The sequence below is a fragment of the Camelus dromedarius genome, chromosome 7 (assembly GCF_036321535.1).
Source record: "Camelus dromedarius isolate mCamDro1 chromosome 7, mCamDro1.pat, whole genome shotgun sequence".
Lineage (NCBI taxonomy): Eukaryota > Metazoa > Chordata > Mammalia > Artiodactyla > Camelidae > Camelus > Camelus dromedarius.
In genome coordinates, this window is record NC_087442.1 from 75,060,621 (window position 1) to 75,087,517 (window position 26,897).

A 26,897-nucleotide genomic window follows, 5' to 3' on the forward strand; every position below is an offset into this window, starting at 1 on the left:
AAAAAGTCTAAGAATGAAAGGTATCTTGACTAGGAGAGCCTACAATCTTGAAACCCCACTGATGTCAACTATACAAGTCACTGGTCCAATACTGCTTGATAAAATGGATTAAAAACGAGATCTTAGTTAAAAAAATCAGGGATGGAAAAACTTCTTGGGCTTTATGTAAGAGCATGAAAATAAAACTACTCATGAGCAATTTTATTAAAATCGTCATTAGAATGATTTCACTTTGCACTGTGATAATGGCGGGGCCTCCACGAAGGAAGACTATGTTAGTTGCTTCAGTTATTAACACTTTTTGAAGAGGGTTTTAATATGTATTGGGGGGAGTATTTGAGATTAGTAAATATGGTGAAATTTTATATGCATTTAAATCTATCAGTATTTTATTTTCAGTCCTCCTTCCCAAGATAACTTACTTATAGACATAATAATGACTTTTTAAATGGTCCACATTCAATAAATATTTGTCAACAAATGACTAAGTGTTGGATGTACTAGAAGATCATCCTTGGGTTCCAATCCTTAATGCAAATTGTAACAGCAACAACAAGAACAAAGATAAAATCCTTACCAAAGGGTCCAGTCATGGCCACAGTATGGCTGAACATTTCCAAGGTAGAATCCCAGAGATTGAGTGACTTCCACAAGATTGGTAAAGTCAAGACTAATGCTGTTGAAAAGTACGGATGTCATGATAATCTCATCAATGGCCCATACATCCTCTCCCTGGGAAGAATGATATGGTTGCCACCATCTGAACTGAATCCCAAACTGTCTTGCATCATCTGGTAATTCTACAGAGATTATTCTAAAGGAGAAAATAGAAGTAAAAATTCAGATTACTTTGATTATCTTAAAATGTAAACATTTATAGCAGGATCGTTTTTTTCTGCAGTATCATTAAAAAATTAATTCTTCCATTATGACAAACATTCTCGAGGTTTTCAATTTCCTGTCTGACTCCAACAAAGTCTTTTCAACACATCCAAAAATGTGACTTTGCTTTCATTCAGCTGCTGTTAGAAAAGCAAACTCAATAAAACATAGTTGTCAACATGGCAGGATTTGCCTAAAGCCTGGTAAAGGATCTCAGGCAGCTTGTTACACATATCATAGTTTTGGGCTGGTTGGAACCATGGCACTTCCTCATTCCCATGAGTTTAGCATAGTGTGCGAGGTCACTTGCTGTGTCATGGTGGCTATGACAACAATCTGACAAATGAGGAAGAAAATTAAGAATAATATCTAATTTCCAGAAGCAATCATTGTACACAGCAGCAGGAACCGTACATTAATTGTCACTGCAATAACATCTGCTTGAAAGCTCCATAAATCACAGCACCATGCTGCTCACATCCATATACAAGGTGAGATGTGAAGCAAATGGCAAATGGAACATTTATCTCCATCAGTGCACAATTAAACACCAGGAGAGGTGTTTGCAGTAAACGCACACTGAAGGGACTGAATCTTTTTCCTAGTGAGTAAAGAAAAACTCTCTAAGACGAGATGACCAGTAGGATAACTTAGAAACAAATTATTTCAAAACTTCAATGTCTAAGACTGGATTTACTGAGAAATTAGATTGATTTTCCTATTTGTATTATGTTCACCTTTAGTCATTGCACAAAGAAATGTTAAATCACATCTTGAAAATGTAATTTTTTACATACTGAAAGTTATTAAAAATAAACTCTATTTTCTCTTTAAATAATTTTTATATGAAAATATGAGTTGGAATAACATGACTACCGACACTGATTATACAAACAGTAAAAAACTGGTAGGACTTTTTGCAATGTGAGAAAACATACTTTTTCAACTATGAAAAATCAATGTTCAAATATAGAAATAGAAATTTAAAAACATTTCATAAACTAGAAAGACACAGCAATACTATATTTATGGTTTTCAAATATTTTCCACAATTTGTGCTGATTATCTTTACCAATGTGAATTTATTAAAAGAAAAGAGTCAAATTCAGTTAACTGAGGTACTTTAGTAATTTTCACTTTATTTTTCTAAATATTTATTTGTTTATTAAATAATTAAATAGTACATTACTCATATTAACATATTAAGTATATAATGAAATAAAAAATAAAACTATAGTCAAATTGGCTCAACAATGAAAACATGCATTAATTTAATAATTTACTTAGCATTATGTTATTAGGAAATTATAATTTTCTTTTATATTAATAGTTTTAAAAGCAGTTATTATTCTCTCTGATGAAAATAAATATAATTTTTAAAAATAACGACTGAGAAGACTTTGCTGGGCAACTTTAACGGAAAACAAAGTGTGTGATAACAGTAATTGAAGTGATCACTATTTTCCCCAGCAGAGAGATGTTACGACTGTGGGTCTGTAATCAGACTCCCAGGTTAAAGTCCCCATTTGACCCCTAATGGTTGATAACTTTGCCACTGCAGGGAAGATATTTAACTTTGATGTGCCTCAGCATCTCCACCTGCAAAACTGGGATAATACTACCCTTCCAGCAAAGTCAGAGACTTTTTCTGTTTCTCACTTGTGTTGTAGCACCTACGTGAGTATCTGACACATAAAAAGGACTTAATAAATTCTTGCAGCATGAATGAAGAACATATCAGTATACCCTGAAAGAGATTCCAATATAGAGGCACAAGGAGGTTAGATGGTCTCTCATAGGCAGTTTTTAAGTGACAATGCCAGGCTATGGATCTAGTGAGCATGGCTCTAGAGTTTGTGTTCTTGACCTCTGCGTTACACCCCGGGGTGCAGTGAGAGTCTCTGCTTTTCCCACGCTATGCATATCACAGTGGCTGGTCAGAACAGCTATGGAACCATTTGGGCAGAACAGTCCTAGATGAGAACCCAGGGACTCAGGTTGACTTTTTGTCTCAATCTTCTTTTTTTGGATAGTTACTAAGCTCATGGATTTCTTCTCATCAAATACAGTCATCAAGTGAAAAATAAAGTACAATTAGACTTCATAATAATTTTAGAATAAAAAACAAGCCCTATAATTAAGAAAAATCTAGAATAATTATAATCTCACCTGCAATATAAAGTTTTACATTAAGAAAAATACCAATTAGTTTATGAGACATTCTAGTCAGTTAGAATTAAAAGATTAACTTAGGTATATTTATAGACATTAATTATTATAAATAACAAGTATATAGAATTCTTTCATTGAGTGATTCACAGGTAAGCAAAATATTAGAAATCAGCTAGGAATAACAGTACTTAGCCAACTAGCATATTTAATTTATGGCTCACACTTCATTTTCGAACAACCATCGCAGAAAGGAACAATATAGAATTCACAGCAATTAAGAGCAGCAATTTATACTGAAGAAAACACAGCAAATGGCTAAAGGCATCAAGATATAATTAACTGTCCTATGGAGAGTTTACATGGTTGGTATTATTTAGCATATAAAATACAATTTAGTGTCTAGGATATATCAAATTCTACTTTTGCCGTGTCACCTTTTATTAATATTTATAAGAGAGAGGGAGGAAGGAAGAGTCTCTTGGACAGAGGCAATATATATAAAATGAAAGAAATCTTAGTGTCACTACCAAGTTGTCCTTTTAAAAAAATCTCCACTCTGATCTTAATCTTTCAAGCTGTACACATACCTAATGCTGAAAAGCCACCTTGATTCTTCTTAGAAGAAAAATGTTGCTGTCAAATCGCAGGCAAGATTAAGTGCACCTTTGCAATAGCACATTAAATGTGTAATTATTTTTCATACCAACAAAAATTAATTAAATTTCATGATACAGACTGATTACTAAATTTTGAAGCTGTCCATCCTTGTTAGAAAAATTGTGTTTTGGGCCAATTTAAATTAGAACAATGATTTTTTTCATGTTTTCATCATTATTATTATCAGCTTGATTTTTTCTTAATTTTCCTTTACTACTTACCATGGAGAGTCTATGAAACGTTACCCTAGGTTTCATACGTCTCTACCGAGTGAGAAAGTTGAGTTTAGCCTCATATTTACCCATACAGGGAAAAGACTCAACGCATCTGGTGCATTCTTACATTTTATAACATAGAATATTTATCACTCATAATAGTTAACTATTATCTCTGTCATATGCTACTTCATTTTCTAATGAAAATAAAAGTTCTCATCTATTTGCAAATACTTAAATATAAGTATAGCCCTAGGCAAAAATTTAAAGTATATAAAGTTTATCATCAGTGCCCCTGTCTTTTTGCCATGATGCTACGGCAAACATCCGTGTCCACAGTGTTACCTCCTCTAGTGGTATTTTAACTTCCCCATCCTCCTCTTCTCTTGCTATTTTAAAGGAATTTCAGTGAGCAGATCAGTAAGCATTCTAGGAAAGAAGAGGATTCTTTGGACGCTTCCGAAAATCATAAATGATGATTAACAACCTCCCAACACTGAAGGATGGCCCTGCTTCCAGTAAAACTTAAATCTCACAATTGTGACAATAGATTATGAAATACATAAGCCAAAGGAAAAAAGAAGTGGCCTGAAGAAAGGGCTTTAAATGTAGCCTCACACTCCATCTTTGCCAGGGACTCTATAAATGCTAGAAAAATTTCTTTGTACTCAATAGTTAATTATATTTTATGAAAATTTAAAAAATATCCCGGCTATCAGATTGTATGAGTTATTATCTCATGAAGTTTGTTGTAATATATTATTATATATTGCTAACAAATATTTGTCAATAGCATTGATAATTTAGTACTATATTAAAATCATATCTAATAGTTTGCACTACAGTTGAACAAGGAAAATAGTATTAACTATTTTTCTCTTTCCAAAGCATCAAAATATTTCCCTTAGATGCACATTTCAGAATATGAGAAAAAATTAATTCAAATTATTAAAGTCAGTAGGACAAATGGATTAGAAGAATGTAGCTTTCTAGTTTTTCATTGCAAGATGCATTAATCTTTGTCCTCATTGGAAAAGTATCTGGACTCATACCACTTGAATGATGATTTCCCCAGGAAGGAGATATCACCCTATCCATTTTCCAAATGCTTTCCAACATACCTGGGCTCATGATAGTTGAGATATGAATAATGCTCCAAGAGTTTCCATGTTATCCCATTATCATAAGAATAATGCAATAAAACACCTTCCCCAGGCTGGTCAGGGGCTCTGCATGTGCTCAGAACAGACTTGCTCCCCAGTCTCAACGTGAACTGCAGAAACCTAGACATGAATTATCTATAATTAGTGTGCATAAACATTTTTAATCATAACATTCATTTTAGCTTTTAAAGAATTTTGAACAAATTTAAATACCCAAAAGCTGTAGGTTTCTATTCATCTCTCTTCATAAAATGTAAGTAATTTCAATGTGAGATGTATGAGTATGTGTAGAAGATGAGGTCATTGCACGTGTTTTATAGATAGATATATCTATACAAGTACAACTATGTTTATGCTTTTTTGTGTACTACGTACTTGTGTACATACACTTAAAATGCCAATCATCCTTTTGCTGAATTATTTATTACGTACTGGGGGAAGGGAAGATGTAAAGTAAATCTAATCAGCCTCAGCAAGCTGTCAAATAAATAAAACCACATAAATAATTAATTAGTCCTTGGCTTAAGAACAGTTTTGATGCTAACATTTCATATTTTAAAAAAAATCTAGTCAGTAGTTAGTATCTTAAAGTCATTAGTGAGACTTGTAATTCATTAAAAATTAGGGCAAGTTAACCTATATAAACAATAAACTTCCTCTCATCCTGGTTAAAAATTGGAAAATATATGTATTAGCAAAAAAGAAAAAAACCCAGAAAATTAATATATCTGAATTTGATCATTGTTATCTGGTTTCTGTATGTATTTCCAGCATGCTGTAACTCACCTGGATTGTGAGCTGTCAAGGAAAGATGTAATTAGCTGACGCCTCCCATCTTTGTTGAAAACCAGGGCCTTACCACTGGCCAAGACACCACAGCCAAAGCTGACTTCAGCACCACGGATAGAGTAAAAGTTATGGTAAGAGGAGAGCCTGGAACTGCCAAAGCTTTCAGAAATAAACATGGGGAATGTCTGGGATGCCATCTCACAAGCTGGGCCGGAAAATCCAGGATCACATCTGAAAGAGAAACCAAGAAATTAAATCTTAAACTGTTGGTCCCTTCAGAGATTCCTGAACATACTTCGCGGAGGAGGATGTCCAGAGGCCAGGATTTGACTGAATGGTAAACAAGTCTCATTAGCCTTTGGAGAATACTGAGTCTAAGACTGGATATGGGAGAATTGACTGTAAATATTCCAGAAGAATACAATCTTTGCACAGTCCTGCTGTAAAAAGCTTATGATTAAAACAATAATTCAGTACTCACCTTCAACCAATGCCAGTAATTCATCTGCAAATGCACCAGCATTCGTGCATATTTCCAACTTAAAATTTTTGTAAAAGGTATATATTATATGCATACAATTTTATTCATTATAATTTTCATTAAGTTTGTAAAAGAAACAGCATAAATAAATACTTCTATAAGATTGTATTTCCATAAGATCCCTAGAACAAACATAAACATATATGTTATGTTTTTGACAGTAATTATTGGAAATATTTGGAAAAGATGGGAACATAAATCTATCTTTATTTCCAACTAGATTGGAACTGTGAAGAGAATGCATACACCCTTGACCTAGATAGATGTCCTTAGCAGAACTGTGTTGTCTCTCAGTGGAATCCCACATTAGCAATGCTTCAAGAAAAAGAGAAAAGAAAAGAAAAAAACCCATGCACCACACACAACCACCTGCGTGCAGCCATGTAAGAATGTGCTGTATTTATGTTAGCTGACTAGAATACATATGGAGCTCCGTCAGTGAGAAAACTCACCAGAGGTGACTTAATAATTGAATATCAGAAACTTCTTATATTTTAAGGAATCTACTCATCAGGAATTAGCTTCAAATTCTTTATTTTTACTGCACCATTTCTTTGTCACTATATTTACTATGTTGCCCATTATAAAATTAAACTGGTGTCTTTCTGGTGGGGTGGCAGGGTTCTCATCTAAGCATTCAAAACTTCTTAAAATCTGAAATAAGCCTTTTACAAAGTAAGTGTACCACTGAAGTGATCTTTTGGCACAACTCGTGAGGCTACTTCTTTAGCATTAGTGCTGAAACTGGGAACTATGCTGGCCTCACAGAGGGTCCATGGAGTGTGTGAATGTCCTGAAATCAAATGCCAATTTTTATGTGTATTGGGTATTCTTGGGGAGGTTCATAGTTATCAACATATTATTGAAGAGCCTGCACCCTAAAAAGCCAAGAACTACTGTTGCATGAAGTTGAGGATGTCTTGGCATTAGGGATGGGAGTGGGAACGGAAACCAATATTTACGGAGCATGTAAATAAGCCTCAAACAGTTAGCTTCTTTCACATGTCATCCCCTTGACTTAGTCAGACTCTGAATAGCCAAGCAGTTTCTAAAAAGGATAAAAAAATCAGCTAAAGAGGACACATTTTAACATTGGGAAACAATATGGTTTACCATGGCCACCAACTGGAATTAGTGTCCCAAACAAGACTATTTATTGCCAGAGTGCTTTTCAGGGCAAATGCATATCTGTTTATTAAATGTGTCTTCTTCAGACTAGTGACTGAGGGAAACGCGATCATTTAGAGAAGACTCACAATGGAGTCAGTTCACATTTTGAAAATGTACTTTTAATCAAAAGGTAAACAATTGGGACAGAATGCTTGGTAAGGATTCCACTCATAAATATTTGTACCTTTTAGCCTTTGTATTGCAACAAAACAGTGCGCTGGCAAACACTGGCGATTTCAGGAATGACGTGAATGGCTCTTTGGACTCCAAATCTGTCCCCTACTGGTTCAACTACCCACTCTTATATGTATCTGTAGAATTATGGTCACCCGGTACATCAGGGAGAAAGGCTCCATTGTTAAGACACAAGAATGACGCTTGTGCAGGAAAGTTTCTGATATTCTCTGTCCTTCTCATGAGCATCTCTAATAGAAATGAGCTTATCAGGATAAAAAGTTGTCAGTTTAGAAACCAGGCAAGAAAGTATTAGAAAGCAGGAGGGGTGGAATCCTGGTAGCAAATAATAGTAGAAACTAAGGGAGCAATGTAGGGAGAAAAACAGCTGCAGAGGCCCAAATTCAAGGGTCTGTTTAAAGGAACTAAGTGGTAGTGAATATGAATTACTTTCCTGTGGAATTTTGCTCAAACTGGACACGGCACATATTGCTGGAAGAGGAGGCAGGGGCCAAACATTTAGCCCAGTCGCAAAGGAACAAGGCCAATGAATATTACATAAAACATTGTCAGAAATAGGTAAAAAACTAAAGTTCCAACTGGTGACACTATTTTGCAAAGCCTCAGAAGGAGGAAAAGGTTATTATTATTCAGGGTAATGTATAGTGTCAAAAAAACCCAGATGCCCAAAGGCATAAAACTGCCATTCGGATTTCTGTTTGCAGCCATCAGAGGGGACACAGATGGTTGCCTTAACTAAACCACTTAATGCTAACAGAGATCATGTACACAGAAGAATGAAGCAGGAAGTACAACTACTGTAATTACAGGTAGGGCTTTTAGAACCAGCACTTTCTATTTTTATTAATAAATGTAGCTGTCACTTTGGATAATTTGTTTTCAAAACTTTTCAGGACAACTTCAGGAATTACAAAAATGTCTGGTTTCTTTGGGTTAACCTTATTTAAAAAGCACTAAGTAACAGGATGACCCGGTTACAGATAATGAATGAATGAAGATAACACCTTGAGGAAAACACCAGCTGATGTTTCATAGATCTAATGAGTCAGTGTTTCTGGTGGGGAGCTGGTAGTTTTATTAAAAAGTATAGAGATACTTACTCAGTTTTGAGATATGAATAGGACTTTTCATTTCTTTACATACATATAAAACATGTGCATTGTGCACGGTGGTTTTTTTGTTAATTAAAATCATTGAAATATAGTTAAAAAGTTAACCTGAGGCTCAAGATGGCAGAGTGAGAGGACTTGGAGCTCACCTCCGCCCACAAACACATCAAAAATACATCTATATGTGGAACAATTCTCATGGAAAACTAACTGGAAACTGGCAGAAGAACTCCTGTACAACCAAGGTTGCAAGAAAGATTGTCATGTAACTGGGTAGGATGGAAAAAAAGTCATTGAGTTGGGACACGTACCCCTGGGAGGGGTCTAAGGAAAAGAAGGACCTCATACGTATAATTTCCAAATGATCAGGTTCAAAGCCCTTGAATGGTCTTCCCATTAATTAATTATTTAACTGGGTAATTAATTAATTACTCTTTTTTGTTTGGAGGACAAGAAGACACAGACTAGACGATGTGTTGTTGAAAACTTATCTATATAACAAAGACTGTAGTTTTAGGAATTCTCAGGTTATTTTATAATTAAATATTATATGGGAATGACAATAAATATGAATATCTATTCTTGCTATAAATATAACAATGTTCTGGTGGTCACTAGATACTATACTATTACATTATTTACGTGTAATTTCATACTTTATGTTCAATGTCATTATTATTTAAAATTCTTTATACATTAGTTTGAAGACCCAAATGATTTCCAAAAGTGAGCAAGATTGCGAAGTTGTATCTAAAGGTGATGAATTTTCTCACCAAATCTGCTAAATTAGACCCACTCCAGTTTCCTTTAGCATTGGGTTTATGGGTCATTGCTGATTTTTATAATTCATTTACAAACCATGCCAGGAATTAAAATATGACTCATGAACGCTATAAGTTTATAGGAAAATATTGTATTGAAGAATGTAACTCCAGACAGAAAAGGCAGTCATCAAGGCTATGAAGAATTCAGACTGGTTCACAAATTTACACGAAGTATGCTACATTTGCTCACAATTTACCCTAAAAGAAAATTTATTTACTAATCAACTTCCACTTACAAAGTAAATTTAATATTCTATTACACTGAAATTCCATTTGGAATATGCTACTCTTGGTCTTGAAAAGATCTCAAAAGTCTAAATAGGAAATTAAAACAAATTAACATGACCTATGGTTTCAGTACACAAAGTACATGTCAAAAAAAAGAAGGACAAATATTACTTAAAAATGCTTACTTGCAACCATGTCGAGTGCACTGTCCTCTGCCAGAACAGAATTTGAGACACGATGGACCAATATAAACTGCAGGGGAAGAGAGAGCATGTGAAAGACGGCACAGTCCCTGGGAAGGCCAAGAACACCACCAGCGCATGGAACAAGTGCGGGAAGCAATCCTCATGAATCTCGCTTCTTGGATGGGTGTTGTGCACAGGAGCCCAGGTGACATATGGAGTGCTGAGTGACAAGCTAAGGGCTTACCTATGAATCTGCCAGAACTGTTTTAACTTAAATAATCCTTTCAAGATTGTAATCTTTCACAGCTAAGAAGGCAGGAACCTACGATTTGGGTTCCTTAATGCAGTCTCTTCAGCTAAAGTGATTTCAGGCAGAATATTAGTGCTTTTGTCTTAGACTTTCTACAAAGTTTATATTCTTTAGCTAGAAGTAAAAAAATTCTGCAAAGGATCAATTTGACATATCACTAAATGGATAGGCTATAATTTAAAAACTGTTTCTCTGAGGAAAATCTGTAACATTGCAGATGATTATTATACGTATTTCTAAGTTTTAATCCATCCTTCCTGAGGTGGGGAGTTAAAATCTGTGGTTGAGCACAAAGTCTTCCCACAATCCAGAGGCACATACTTACTCCTCAGAGCTAATTAACGGGTATAGCAATTCAAATGATATGCAAAATAATGGAAAAATTCCATTTTAACAAATTCACCTTTATATGTTTTTGCAAATACACTATGTTTATGTCTATATGTTTACACCCATAGAACTCATGCGGTCTGCAAAGCCTAGGCCTTTTATCGGTCTTCTTTAAATGTGGATTGTTGAAAAAAATTTACATTGGCTCATCAGCAAAATACCTTGCCTGAAGTCATTCCTGAGTTTCAAGAAGGTGAAACTTCTTGAATTAATTGTGTATCATTTTCTAAATTTTTCAAAAATAACAAAAAGATTGTTAACAGATGGAAAGTCAGCATTAAACAATGGTGTAGGCTTTTCCTACTTTATGAAATCTACATGAGTCAGTGGCTATACCAAATTCGCTTACGTATTGATAGTTTGTCCTTCTCTCCCCACTTCAACTTACTTGTAGCATAACCCTTCAGTCAAATTTACATACTCTCTGAAAATAAGAAATCTATGACTCCACCTGTAATTATAGTTATAAAAAACCAGAGCTGGCTATTAATAACAAATACAAGAAATTTACAGCCATGCACTCCAACAGCTTAAAATATCTCCTCTCATGTGTACTTGTCATAAGTGATATTGGCTTTGAAGTTATGCAAAGACTTATCAACACTTCAATGAAAAAATTAAAGATAACATAGGATATTTTATATTTCTAAAATTTCCTTTTATACTGCTTTCTGAAAAGGAGGTAGAAATGTCACTTCGTAAGTTTCATTTTATAGATGATGTTTCCTCATGTGTGGTGTCTGCATCTACACGGGAAGCACTCCAGATGTTGTACTAGTCACTAAGAGAAGAATGGGTCTTATTTTAAAACATGCAGTGTGGTAAGTATTTATGTTAATTTTGTATAAAACATTCAAGGGAAATGTTAGGATATCCCTTGTCATCAACTGTGAATTTGGGTTTCAGGGCTTTATGCATTTTAAAATTATGTATGTTGAAACATTCTAGCATCTAATATTGCTGACTCCGCTGTCTTTTTTTTTCTGATTGTGCATCCCTGGGCTTCTAACGGAATGCAAAGGCGAAAGGGAAGAAAGGGTGTTTAATGAATCGTGAGACCATGACTTAGACATGTGATTAAGTCTGTGCTGACGAACAAAAGCACAGGAAGACTCTGCATCAATGGCATGTGATTATGACAGGCATAAACTAACCATTATCAATTGCCCACATGTTTCCAAGGATTGGTCCTGTTTGTCTCCAGCGGATTCTGGTGTCCCGGGTTAGTGCTGCGTTAGGAAGGGGAATTGTTATTCGGTTCCACCTGCAAGAAATTTAGCACAAAACAGCTTCACAACCATGTTTGTATCTTTGGAATCTACTTTACATGCTTTTGATGTTCTAGACTCTGTACGCTTGAGATAGCACTAAAGTTTGGCAATAATCTCTTTAAATTCACCTGTGGAGTTTGTTTAAAGTTTTAAAACAGATACGTAACTTCTAGAAACATCCATATCACACAAGAGTATCTTTATAGCAAATGATATTTATTTGGTTTTCAGACATTCTTTTTAGAAATTTTTACATCAATACTCAGACCTTGGATATTATTCTATGATAAGCATCCGTGATGAGATAGGGTGCTAATTGGTATTGATTACTTCTTATTTTTTGCTATCCTCTAGTCCTGTGCACATTTTAAGACAGGCTAGGAAAGAAAATAATTCTCAGCTTAATCTTGCGTTCTTGGAAATATATTTACTATTTATCTAGTGCTTATTATGTAAGGTGGCAACTATTTCACATAGTCATCTTTAATTCTCTAAACAGCCTTTAAAGGGGTGTATCATTGTCCTTAATTTATGTGGAAAGAAGTGGGAAGTTAGAGGGAGTGAATATCGTTCCACGAGTAGATCCCAGAACTAGGATTTGAACCGAGGTTTAATCCCAAAGCTTACCTTTCTTCTGCTTCTCTATGCTGCATCTTTCCATAAGTAAGAATTTTGGCAAATAAGCCTTTTGGCAATAACCACAGGATTACTATATAGAATTTAAATTTATGTAATCCAAAATATTAGAGCCAAGTACATAAAGAATGAATTACCCTATAAATTGTGATCTTGCATCAGATTTACCAAATTATTGTCTTTTTTTTTAATGAGATCACTCCTAAATCAGCTAAAAAATAGCAGGCAGCTTCTTTATGTATTATGTCAAAAACACTAGACTCAGGTTTACTCATTGATTCTGCATCTGCAACATGGATACAAATGTCTTGCTGTCTTAGAATTTACTCACCCACTGTAGTTTTCAGAGGAGTAGATTGTGCTGTGGGGGAGGTGGGGTCCAGCACAGATCTCAGGCAAACATTCAGTGTGGAGCAGGGACCAGGAACGCCCATGGTTGGTAGAAAACTCTAAGCTGACACTGATGACATCAGAACCAGCACAACAGAAAAAGGGGCAAAGATAACGAAATGAAGAGAGTCATCTCTGGCTAAGTACATTAAACATCTGCAGAACTAGTGTAAAACACTTTAAGGAGCTGTTTCCAAAATGATTGTCTTCCCCTCCGCTGGAGTCTGACCGGCCTTCAAAGGGCAAGCAGTTAAATTACTGCTATAGAAACAAACTATGCTTTAAAGACAACAAACGGTAACTTGAGTTTGTGCTCCTGAATTTGATAGATGGCCAAGTAATTACCATGTCTCACACTGCCACTTCATCCTGTGAATGTGAGACTGCCGAAATTCTTAGAAAGGACAAGAGCAACACTTCAGCAAGTGAAACCGAGAAGTCACAGCTCCTGAAGTGCTAATTGATTTCCATGCCTATTATCAGGGGGTCACGAACCAACATGAGGTCAAGTTTTTTTTCAGTTATTTGTTTTTTCTTCTCTCTCAGCAATCTGTCGGAATGGATGGCTGCCACAGCACGGACAAACAGCTCTGACACCTCTGAGCCCAAGCTCTTAGAATGAAGTCACGTCTACTGAAAATCTAATGGTACTCTGCATTTTAACTGAACAAAAATTTTTTTTCGGGGGGGGAGTGTATATTTTATTAATGGCGATTTTATTAAAAATCCGGCTGAAAACCTACTGAGAGGTTGCTCTGATTCAACAGCCAAGTCCACGTGTTCATTGTTAATGAGTCCACACACGCACAGAATACAGCTTCCTACCTGTTTCCGGGTTGATGTGTTCCACATCCCAGATTAATGGAAAACTGTATCATGTGAGACATTGTAGAAGGGAGAACAGGTAAGATGTGGAAAAAATCTACAGCCCAGACATTCCTATTATGTCCTTGATGGTTCTTTTGCCTGAGACAAAATTTGGTGGCAGGAGTCTGAAGGTCAGGATTGATGACTACAGAAACCAAAGATGGAACCTTCAAAACAAAGGAAACCAAAATCACTCATAATCTTCCCTATGTGAGACGGTGTGAATTCTCCTAGATTCAGTCTTGCAATTACTATGTACACAACTGCCATTTATTAAGCACCAAGCAATATCCTGGGTATTCCATTTGTTATTTCATGTAGAAAATGCTACCCTCAGGAGGCATTCATTTCAGTCACTCAGAACTCCTCCTTTGGAGACACTTGGAACTCTCTGTGTGTGACTGATCAGGCCCTCTCTACCTGGAGGTAAACTGCTGTCAGGTCTTCAAAAGTTATCAATGCATATGCTTTATCTACCTCAGCACAAGACAAAGGTAACTTCACATTTACATCTGTCATCAGTCCTCTCTTATTTGTATAATATGAATGGTTTGCCAAACTAGGTGTGCTGAAAATAGGACTCTAAGCAGAAAGAGCCAGAGCCCATGAGTTAATCCTCATTGCTTACATAACTGATGTGGTCTGAGGCACGCAAATGGCCAGAGCAGGTCTAACCCTTCCTAGTCACCTCTGGAAAGGTGGTCCACTAGGAAATTCCAAATGATATAACTTGGGTGACCCTAGCATGTGGAGTGTGCTGGATACCTTCTTTGATTTTTCCCTTTTTTTTTTTTCTGTCAGGGGAGAGGTACTGTGGATTGAACCCAGAACCTTGTGCATGCTAAGCACATATTCCACCACTGAGCCATACCCTCCCCGCCCCGCTGCTGTCCCCTATCTTAACCTTGCTGTGTTTATCTCCTGTCTTCCTACCTGAAGCTACCTGCCTTACTGTCTATGATGGACTACCATTCATTCTTCCTGATAAAATCTCATTTTTTTTAATATCAGGAAAAAAATAAATGCCAAAATGTTCAAGTCACTTTTAAAGAAATGAGGCAACTTCCTTGGCTGTCAGAAGAGAGATTCATCCTCTGCATCTAGCACGGTCTTCATGGTTTGGACCTGAATTTGTCTAGGGAGGTCTGGAGCAGGGCCATCTGATGCACAGATTGGCATGTGTACCTTATATGAGGAATAGGAAAGAGTATCCAGGGCAACGTGCTCTTTTCTTCCTTCAGTCTTTGCATACAGGATGATGTCATTTTCATGAGAATCTCCAGGGTCACACATTCCTCCTGCACAACAAATTTTAAGTGTTAGTAACCAACCTGCATCCATAAATATGCCAAAGACAGTGTTAAATTTCAGAATAAAAAATAATTATAAAACCCAGATGTCAGTTAAGAATGACCCTAAACAAAGGTAACCCGACCCAAAGATAGAATCTATGAAGATAGTTCAGATAGGCCATGCTGAAGATCAAAGACTTGACATTTCTGAAGACCAAAGTAACTAATGAGATTGCTTGAATAATAGCCTGCAATGAGCTGGGTGACATGTCCATATTTTAACCCACATTAAAGAAATGTGCTCTGTTTTTATAAGCCTTGACTTCCTTATATGTGAGGTCTTTATGGCCAAAGTTCAGAACCTGTTGGCTATGGTTTTAAAAAAAAATGTGGTGACTTACTGAATCAAAGATTTCTGAACTAAGATTATTTAAACTGTTCCGTGTAGCGTCTTTAACATTTTAGCACATACTAGGTATCTGTATTTTAGATGCAGTTTATTTTACATTTTTCATTTTTACTTTTGGTACCTCAGTTGACTGTTGGAAGGTACACAGAGTAGTTTATTCCTTAGCACTACTTTACAATCATATAAAATGACATAACACTAGAATTGAGAGGTAACTAAGATCACCCTGATGATGAGACTGAATAACAGCAAGTACCTGAAAACTAGCTGGTAGAAGAGCCAAGAGTCAATGTTTTCTCTTTTAACCCTTGACCCTCTCTTCCTTTCACTACTGCATTTGGCCAATGATCCTTATTATTGCTGGCTTCTACTTAACCTGGATTTTAAAGGATTACATGTCTAACTAGAAACCTCTCCCCCGCCACCATTATCCTTCACAACAGCACCACCCATAATAGAAGGAGTGTAGACAGGTATGTGGATTTTGGCAAATATTCTATCCCTAAGGTTTAAAATTTATAACATTGACTTCTAATTTTATGATTATCTTTCAAAACACCCCCTCCAGCTCTTAAATCAACTACCATCAATGTTAGTTTTTATCTACAGGCAATTTTTGTGGCTAATACTCTAGGGTGACAGAAAGGCGACCTCCAAACTCTAGAATAAGGTTACTCTCTGAGAGTTAACCTAGTAAAATCAGTAAATAATGCCCAAGACTTGCCGTCTGTATAAATATATAAAGTGTCAATTATTGCAAGTGTCTGGCTTAAACTCAAGGAGGGTAACTGGGGTCAGATCTTGGAGACAGATCACTGAAATGTGATGTTAAGTAAGAAAGCTAGAACCTGACCAGTACAAGAAAGATCATCACAACAGAAGTAACTTGGATGGTGGTACTTGTGAGATCTGGCATGTTACATCTGTTAGACGTATGTAACTTGGCATACAATAAATATTTACTGAGTTAAGTAATCTGAACTGAGAGTAGAGAAGCCAGGTACTGTGATAAAGTAGACCTCATCCTAAAAGATATTTATTGTTCAAGAGCAACAACCTGTAGAGAAAATCTCCTAATTTTGCATTTGATGTAATTTTTAGCATTTCACTACACACTCCAAGACAATGGTAAATATAGCTAGTAAAGCCATTCTAAATGACAGTCTGGGGTGGGGGGGGTAGAACAACATGAAAACTAAATTCTCTTTTTAAAAATGTAACTTTTAAAAACTGAGTATTGAGCCCATATTAAAGGCACACCAAGTAAGGACCCCCCCCAAAAAGGTGAAAGGTCACAGGCAGTGTGGGTTTAAAGCACTACATCCAGAGACATAGGAACTGAACCTTCAGTTCTCCCTAATTTCATTAATTTGTTCCCTGTAAATCTTCTCTGCTCTCCCAAGATCGGTTCGTGAACTGCACCTGCCTTTCAGAGAGAAGGGGAATCCACGTGGGAGCCTCATCCAGCCCACAATGACAGAAGAAGAAAGTCCAAAAGGAGCTCAGACTTTAAAATGATGACAGACTTTATCTGAAAGATCCCCCTGGGGGCAATTTATCAGTTCTGTGAAGTTTCAGTGACAGCAGCTCCTACAGAAAGATATGGATTCTTCCTCAGCTTCATTGGCTTTGATGTACTGTGGGAAGGTATGACTCCAGGGGTGCTTTGTACAGCAATTAAGGTACAGAAGATTTCGACAGAAACTAGATGGACAGCTAGTTTTAAAATATTTTAAATCCTGTCTTAAGTAGATTTTAAGACACTTAAATTAGGAAAGTGATTCTGTTATTTACTATGCACAGGACATTGGGCCTGAAGGGGAAACAAATCCTGACCTCAAAAAGTTTGTAAGTTAGCAAGGAACTAATACATATGGCTAATATACATGAGAGAAAGATAATCAGCAGTAAACTGTGCTGTGTTGCCATAACTCTGGTCAAAATTCATTGAAAAGAGACACAAGTGGAGGCTAAAAGAGCTGGGCATACAGGAGGTGCTCAGTAAATATTTGTTGAAGGAATAAAAACCAAATGATGTAAATTAGGTAATTTTTGTCTTGTTCACTGCATTCTGGCTCTGAGAACCATGTTGGATACCAGTCCTCGATGAATCTGTGTTGTATAAATGAATGTGTGAATGAAGGAAATAGATCTTGAAGCAAACTTTGAAAGTTGAGCAAAATTTCCACAAATGGTAGTCACAGCAGACTGACAGGAAGCAAGGGATGAAGCCAGGAAGAACATGTGGGCAGTGTCTGCGAAGAAGGGAGTGTGGTCTGGTCTAGATTAACAATCAACACTGATTTCCCTAAGGCACCATTCTTAGTTCAGGGTTACTTATAAACTGTCTGTCATACCTTAAATCTCCTCCCATAGTGCTTTCTTGTCTATCAGCTCCCAAAGTTTTAAAGTCTTTTCTACAGATCTGGTCTCATCCCACCATTGTCCTGTCCCGTCCTACCCAATCCCACCTGATCTTATCCTAAAATCACCTTTGCTGGATTCTGCTCTCTCCTCAAGATCAGACCCCACTTCTTTTCCTGTGTTTACTGATGAACTTCTTGACGGAGCAGTCCTCTTTCAGTGACACACGTCTCTATTTCTTGTAAGTCCAAGTACTTTGGCTTCCCAGACCCCACACTGTGGGGATTCATGGGTGGGTTCTCTGCTCCAATCTGGTTGGGCTCTGTCTCTGTGGCACCCCCTCCACTGCTGTCATCACCTCCTGAACCACTCCCTTCCCTTCCTCTGTTAGCACAGAACCATGCCTTCCTCCGCGTTCCTTCATGCCCTTTCTCAACATCCTTTGTCTACTTCTTTTCCTTCTACCTACACCTAGGTGAGGGTTCTCCCTGTGGAAGCATCATGTCCTCTGCTTACTCTGCCTCCTGCTTGGGAGAACCTAGCAACTCTAGTGGCTCCAGTTACCACCTGTATGACTTTCAAATCTGATTCAGACCCTGAGTAGAATTTCCACTTTCTAGAACCCTCCACCTCAACATACCTACTATCAAAATCTTCCACTTCACACTTTTTCTTTATTATGATTATAATTTTTTGGACATCTCCTATTTCAGGAAATGGCACCATTCTTCCAGTCACCCAGGAGAGAAACCTGCGTCCCCTCCAAGACTGTACTCATAATCCCCAGTCAGCTGGTTTCTTCTCCAGGTGTCTACCTCTGTCCTCCACTTCACATTACTGCCACCATCACTGGTGTAATTCCCTTGTTGCTTGAACCAGTGCAAAAGCCTCCCTGACTTAGGGCTGCCAGATAAAATACACTGCATGAACAACACATATACAAAAAAATATTCATTGTTTATGTGACCTTCAAATTTAAATAAGCCCTCCGCAGCCCTCTACTAAATTTGGCAGCCCTATCCTACCTGATCTTCTATCCTCTCATTTCTCCACACTGTGCCAGAATTATCTTTCTAAAACAAAGATGAGCATATATCACAGAACTGACAGAAACCATCTGAAACCATGTTTGCCCAGAGTAAGAGACTCCAAATTCCTCAGGATGATATCACAGAAAATCACTACTCTGGCTCCAGCTGACTTTTCTAGTTCCAGCTTATGTCTTTCTGTTCAGCTGTATTGGGAAAATCACCCAGCCCCAAACATGTCATGTACCTTTATAGTTTTCAAAATGCTTTTTTCTCAAAATGCTGGCTTAGCTGGAACCTTCAAAGCCCTGTTCCAATGCCATCTCCTTCATGAAACTTTACCCTCATTCCTCCAAGGCAACACGCAGAGCTTCCTCTGCACCCCCAAAATGTCATTCCTTTACAGCCCAACTTGCAATCTGCCTTATAGTTAGATGTTACTTGCAGGCAAGGACTCTGTCCAAGTAACTTTTACACATAAAAAACAAAGATATATTGAGTCTTAAATATTTATTAGACAGTATTTTGAGGGCTTTGCATGTATTAACTCACTGATCAGCAACTCTGTGATTTAGGTCCCATTCTTTTCCCCAGTTGCAGTCTCCATGATACCCTAGCTCAGTGCTCTACTTTCAGTAGGGATTCATTATTTTCTATAATCAAATGGGGATGCTTTTATTTGGTATAATGTACTGTGAGTTCATTCAAATGAACATTTTCCTCCTAGTCACTATAATTTTAATTGATTCATTAATAATCTGCTTCATTCTAGAAAGAATTAAAGATGACTTAATCTCTTATATAAGAGGACAATCTCTTACATAAATGCATTGAATTGAGTTGAGTTACCAAAATTTACCATGAAAAAAATGAAGAATTCAAATATATTTTATCAAAAATGATAAAAAGGGAAAATGAGACTGGCATACTAAAATTTGGGGATGGGGGGCTGGTTCTCAAGGTTTCCTGGTAATCACTCTTAATAAAATGAGAGCCAGTTTGAATTCTATTTATTTAAAGGAAATGAGCTCTGGGTCTTTAAATAAATAAATCATTTCAGAGTGAAGGGGAGGATATCCTTAATGCAGGGAGATTACATTATTATATTTTATATCCACAACTTTCCTGTTATCAAACAGATCATTACTGAAAATGAGGTAGCATCATACGGGCAATATGTCTGGGAGCAGGAAGCAATCTAAAGGTTACTTTGCCGCTCTGAGCTGCACGAAGTGAGAAGATGAGAGGAACAGCAGCCAGTACTGGAGCCTAGACTCGGGAGACCTGTTTGTCCTGATGAGCTGACAGCTTCGCTAGTAAGTTCAAAGGTGGACACTGTTTACTTCCTGTCTCACTTCCAGGTGTTGCCTGTGCTTTTAGTCCTTCAACAAGGAAGACATGTGACAGCGACTCACACTTCTGGAATGACATCCAGTGTCAGCATACGTAACTGTGGCTCTTGTGGACTAAAGAGACATGTTGGGAGGGCACACCTTTCAACCCCCTAATTCCTCCTTGGGTATTTTTCTAAGCTTTTAACTGCTCATTTGCTCTGCAATAATCAGAAGAAAAATAACATCTTACAAACACTGTTTTTCCTTCTGTGTTTGTCAACATATTAGAAAGTAGAGAATAATATTAAAGTATTAAGAAGGATGATACACCTGTCTCTTTCTTAGGTTTCCACAACAGAAGAGTTATGGAGTGATGAGATATGAAGACCAAGGACTCATCTTGATTTTGGGGAAGCTGGAAGCTTTGCTCGAAGGAGTTACTCTGTCCTTAGATTCTCTCCCATTGTCTTTTCAGCTGTGACCATTGAGGGAGAGGTAGAAGGAAAGTCTTACTGCGTTTTTGCCTGCAGGCCTGGTCATGGCATAACAGGACTAGTTCTCACACAGGGTGGTTCCAACAGGGCTGGTCTGAGCAGGTGTGAACACCACAGGCTTTTGCTCAACCAGTAGAACTCATGGTTCATGAATTCTCATTTTATATTGTAGACAACAAATAATCTCACCCCCTCAGGAATAGGTGGCAGCCTAGAATTCACCCTAGGTCAATAAAACTTGTTCAGAATGTACCTACCCATAACAAAGTAAAACCTCAGGTTCCCGTAACCAGTAGTGTCCATGTAGGGAGTGCATATTTTCCTCTCTCCATCTTTGAGGAAGACCATTGATAAGCCGGATTCTATTGTTCCACATTCCGTACCAATGACAGCTCCCAAGACGTCCCACCTTAAAAAAAAAATGAGAATCACTAAGAGTCAGAATATTAATTCAAAGCTTTTTAGTGTATAACATTTTATTTTTAATGAGGAACGTTTACTTAGTAATGAACAATTCTGAAACAAAGTGTGGTACTACAGATTTTAGGTAATGAACAAAGTTTTGAACACATTCCATTCACAATTACGGTTTTCCTGTAGAAGGATGAGTTTAATCAATACTGCGTATAGCGTAACTACTACATGACAGCTTTTATTCTCAGTTGAGGTGGGGAGTCTCATTTGAACTAGGGAAACGGGGAACAGTAAAAGACAGTGTCATAACATCACAATGATTGTATGGTGTGTTGCACATTAAAAAATAGAGAATGAAAAATGATATGAGCTGGCAAGAGTCTAGCAAGTTTTCAAAAAGGAGATGGGATTGAAACAGTCAAATAGGTACTCGGATATATAGCAGAGAAAAAAAATCTAATATTTTAAAACTTTTATTTCTCCTTGGTATTTATTTCTGCTCATGTCTAATTTGGCCATTGCTATTCACACAGCTAACCTGCCTATAGAAGGAGGAAACTGGGACACACAGAGGTAAGTGGCTTGCCTAAGGCCAACTGCCGGTTTGGCTCTGAAATTGAGATCTTCTGCTCCTTAGTTTGCTGTTATTTTAGGAATCACAGTTCTAAAGAGGGTACTGTGTCAGGACAATTATGTTGCACTGTTTGAGACCAAGACGTTTAGGAAATGCTTAATTTTTTGTATTTTAACAGATTACATCAATCATTCAAGGAAGGAGAAGCCGCTCTAAATAGTAGCGGGCCACTGTAAATACCAGGAACCTCTCTCGGCTCATACAAGAAAATTTCAACCTGGTTCATTGGTCTTTTACCTGCTCCATTTATCCCAATTAAGCCACTCAGCCTACTGATCCACAAAGCAAGTTAAGGTTATAAATGATGCATATGATGCCTCCTTTTAGGCATCCATCTGCTTTAGAGTATTTTTAAAATGAAAAATTAAATTGGAAAAGATGGAATTGTCATGGACTAAAAGAATGTTTTTTTCAATTGAGAAATGAGAGCCGTAGTCTTTTTCTCTTAATTACTAGCTGTAAATGAGTAAAGTGTCTAGATTCATCTAAGTGACTTATTTTCATGACTTCCACCACAGAGAAAGCCCTGTGAAGTGTGATTTAGCCTGTACACTTCTTTTTAATCTTTATTTTAAAGTCCAACATATTCTGTTTTACCCTACATTAGTCTTTATTTTTCCCGTTCTCACTGTTGGAAGATAACAAAAGTGAAGTTATTTTCTTTAGAAACCCAAATATTTACAAGCAAAGGAAACGGGAAGTTTAGTCCGCTTTGAAGAGAAAAAGGCAGGGAGAAATCTGAAAATCATTTTGTGAAAGTCTCATTGCTTTAAATAAATTATCTTGCATTTATTAAAAATTCAGTAGGAGCTTGTAACACAAGCTCGTTCTTTCATGAATTTGTATAAACACTGGCTCGAGCTTAGTTGGAGGCAAAGTATCCTTGAGGGGATCCCAGAGCTCCAGCACCGACTGAGGGACCTCAAGAGATGCCCTTTCACTTGCCTGGACTTCAGAGTCCCTCTCTGTAAGGTCACAAAGTTGTAGTCTTTTCCAGTTACAAAAAAGACATGGTCCCTGGCATGGTCTTAATGTAATAATTACATGACATAAAATTGTAACAACGAAATCTTTGAGGCCAGCAATGGTATTTAAGGAGCTCTGTTGTTTTAGCAATATCTTGGACAGCACTGCAATTTCCCTGAAAAGCACTGTTACTTTTCTGTGGTTTAAATTATGTTTTCCCCAAGGAAATGCGGTTCTCTGTGAACTGCATTTGAAGGAATGTCTGCCTAGAGGGGAGAGCTCTCTACAACATAGCAATTTATATTTATTCTTTGATGACTAATTCTAAAAAAAAAGGCCCCTTATATTATTTATTATAAATACAGTGGTATATCTATTATTTATAAGAGAGCAGGGTGAAGTTAGAACAGAAAAAAAAGTTTAATAATCAATAAAATGCTTTAAGGCAACTTTGTTCCTTAGAGGTAGCAAGGTCACAATAATATTTAATTTATACTTTTAAAGTATGTTCTTCTAATTTTGTGTCAAGAAAGAGAATTCTTTTGGCAAGCAAAAATAATTTAAAGACATTTCTTAGTTGGGAAGCTGATCGTCCCCACCTCTGCTGTTTTGGAATGCTTTGAGAATAGAATTAAATGTGTATTAATCAGCTCACATTTTAATACTTTTAAGAATGATATGAGATAGTAAAACTTAAATATTCTCACCAAAAAGAAGATGAACATGTGAGGTGATGGTTATGTTAATTAACTAGATGGAAGGACTTCTTTTACAATATGTGTATATATCACATCACCACAATGTACACTTTAAATATATTGCAACTTTATATGTGAATTGTACCTCAATAAAGCTAAAATTTAAAAATATTTTCTTCTTTCATAAGCTTAAAAAAAAGAATGATATATATTCTTTGAAGGGCAACTTGGCAGTAACTATCAAAATGAAAATTACATACACACATATATATGTGCACACATACACACCTGATTCTCTAATTTCCTTTTTTTCTTTTAGGAATTTATCTTTCAGAAATACTTTAACAAGTATACAAAAATTTTCATTGCAATATTCTTTGTCTATCAATAGAGGTTCAGTTAGATAAACTGGTATATCACCTTTCTGAAATAATGATATAATATTTACTGACTAGAAGAGACATTTGTCAGAATACATGTCTACATTTAAACAGTGTGAAATGGGGTTAGCATTGGAGGACTTTTAATTTTTTCTTTACACATCTGTCTTGCAAAAAGAAATTTTCAGAAAAAAGGAAGAAAGGCATTCAATTGATATGTATTATAATTCAGAATAAACACTTAAATTATCACATCATAGTTTGGTAAAAATTCTAAGAATATGAACACATGCAATAGAGGTCTTATATTCTAATTGGATTTTTTTTCCTCTACAAATACTGGCATAAGAGGCTCTAAAGGTAGTGGAACATTGCATATTATCCATGAAAATATGCTTTATATTTCCCAAAATATATTAAACCACCTAAAGTTGAATGACTTTAGTTTTGAACTAAGATATAGAATAAACCTCTCTGTAAGAGCCTACATTTACCAAATTCATAAGGTTTTTTATCTACTATGAATTCTCTGAGGTTGAATAAGTTCATTACATCCATAAGGTCTCTATTTGGGATGAATTCTCTGATATTTAATAACAGATGTACCATAGGTAAAGATCCTTCCACATTCATTTATATTCATGAGGTTTATCTCCAGCATGAGTCCTGTGAGGTCTAGCAAGGAATAGACTTTGACTAAAGGCTTCTCCACCTTCATTGCATTTATAGGTTTTCCCTCCAGCAGGACGGCTTAGGGGAAGGTAAAGGATGAGCTCTATTTGAAGGCTTTTCTGCGTGCATTGCATTTCAAAAATTCTTTTCTACAGTTGGTTCCCCTGTATTTCACTCAAATTCAATTTTGTTTTAGGTTTTACTATGTGCATTATGTTTAGTTATACTCTTGTTAGAATAATATTAATAAAGAATATTGGCTTCTGAATGGCAGAAAGCACTCAGCTTTCTCATCAATAAGACAGAAATATGACCTAGACTGGAGGATGTTTAGAGAAAATGAGGTATTGCCTGGCACATTACAAAGTTTCAATAAATGTTAGTTTCCTTTTCTTACCCTGTAAAATGTAGTGCTATTTTTGCTTTAAAATGAATCAAAGTGGCAATTCAAATGAATTTTTAAATTATAATGAGTATTTTTTTTTATGCTAGAATTAGCAGAGCAACAATCTTGGACAAAGTTGCAGTACAATATGTAAAGTGCAATTGCTTAAACAATCTTTAAGCAAGGGGATAATTAACAGAAAGAAAAACTGTCCTTTGCTTACCTGTGGGCATTTTGCACAGTTCAAGATTTTGGCTACAATCTATCTGGGCCCCTAAATTTATTATTTATGGGATCTAAACAGTCAAATGGGTTTTGCTTTAATAATAATGAACATGCCTGTTAAAAAAAACCCTGAAGACCTACTTAATACAATGTTAACTCAGACTGTCAGTCTATCTTCACTTACTCTAAATTGTAAGCTTAGATAAAGTCCCTCTGGAGTGTCATAAGCATTTTGTGGAATGTATACTCAGCCAGAGGTAACAATTATTCTGGGTAGGACAGAGGGAAGAATTTGTGGAAAATAGCAAGAAGATGCACAAACTGTTCTGAAGAGTTCTAAAAAATTTTAAAGCCAATTTTTAATAAAAAGCATCATTTTACATTGAAGGGGCTAAAATGGAGATTGTGCTTATTGGCTGACACAGTTTTGGTTTTTGGGGTTATCTGTAACATTCTTTGGTACTATCTCTCGGGAACAAGGAAGTCAATATAAATTTGTTTTATTGAGTTTATATTGCCTTTATCTTGGTTTTATTCCACTGGATAGCATTTAAATTTAAGAAAGACATTTTGACTCAGTTGTAGGTATGACCCACTTTTCCAAGCAATGCCATTACAAAATATAACTAATACGATAAAGCATATATCAGAGACTAAGTCACAGATAACCTGAAGAAAACTTTGTCTACACTCAAATTTTTTTCTATAATCTTAGATGAGCTATTTTAAAATATATTTCTTGAAAAAAACACTAATTTAAAAAGATACATGCACCCCAATGTTCAAAGCAGTGCTATTTACAATTGCCAAGGTATGGAAGCAACCTAAGTGTTGATCAACAAATGACTGGATAAAGAAGATGTGGTATATATACAATGGAATACTACTCAGCCATAAAAAAGAATAAAAATTTGCCATTTCCAGCAACATGAATAGATTCGAAGGGCATTATGCTACATGAAATAAGTCAGGCAGAGAAAGACAAATACTGTATAAAATCACTCATATGCAGAATCTAAAAAATATAACAAACCTAATGAATAAAATAAAAAAGAAGCAGACTCACAGATTAGAGAACAAGCCAGTGGACCAGTGGGGAGAGAAAAGAGGGGAGAAGAAATATAGGTGTAGGGGATTAAAAAAAGGGTTATTATGGGACTATATGAAATTATGTGTGTGAAGCTTTTGAAAATTGTAAAGCACTATAGAATTTAAAGACTCACTCAATAAAAAAAGTTTGAAAAAATAAATTAAAAAATATTTCTCAGAAGAGCTTCTTTGGAGCAAATTTATAAAGCAGTTATCTTAGGGTGTGGGTGGTAGTAGAACAGGATTGTTAGGAATGGAGGCTGGAGGAAACTGGAAATGGTCAGGGTGGCAGTTTAGGGACTACTCTCTCTTACCATTTGAAAAAGTCAGCAAGGCCAAATATGGGAGAGCAAATTAGCAAATTTGATCCCAGGACAAATCCTGTTTGCTCTCTGACATCTTTTCTATGTCTTGCTGGTGTATTGGAATTCTGGGTATTCCAACACACGCAGGAAGTATTTGCCACTAGCTGTTTTTTATTTTTATTTTTTAATTAGAGGGAGTCCTTTGCAGAAGTGA

The 26,897-nt window shown here is 36.3% G+C and overlaps 1 protein-coding gene across 1 annotated transcript in view; it reads right to left on the bottom strand.

Annotated features, from left to right (window-relative positions):
• The window catches only part of RELN (reelin), a 444,598-nt gene that overhangs the window by 135,749 nt on the left and 281,952 nt on the right, over positions 1-26,897 (bottom strand). The window contains exons 12-20 of the mRNA XM_031455857.2: positions 21,173-21,324; positions 15,180-15,292; positions 13,953-14,161; positions 13,069-13,197; positions 11,985-12,094; positions 10,131-10,197; positions 5,876-6,109; positions 5,048-5,209; positions 578-814 (exon numbers count right to left, since the gene is read on the bottom strand). Coding sequence (XP_031311717.2) covers positions 578-814; positions 5,048-5,209; positions 5,876-6,109; positions 10,131-10,197; positions 11,985-12,094; positions 13,069-13,197; positions 13,953-14,161; positions 15,180-15,292; positions 21,173-21,324 — 1,413 coding nt within the window. The remainder of the gene's footprint in view (positions 1-577; positions 815-5,047; positions 5,210-5,875; positions 6,110-10,130; positions 10,198-11,984; positions 12,095-13,068; positions 13,198-13,952; positions 14,162-15,179; positions 15,293-21,172; positions 21,325-26,897) is intronic.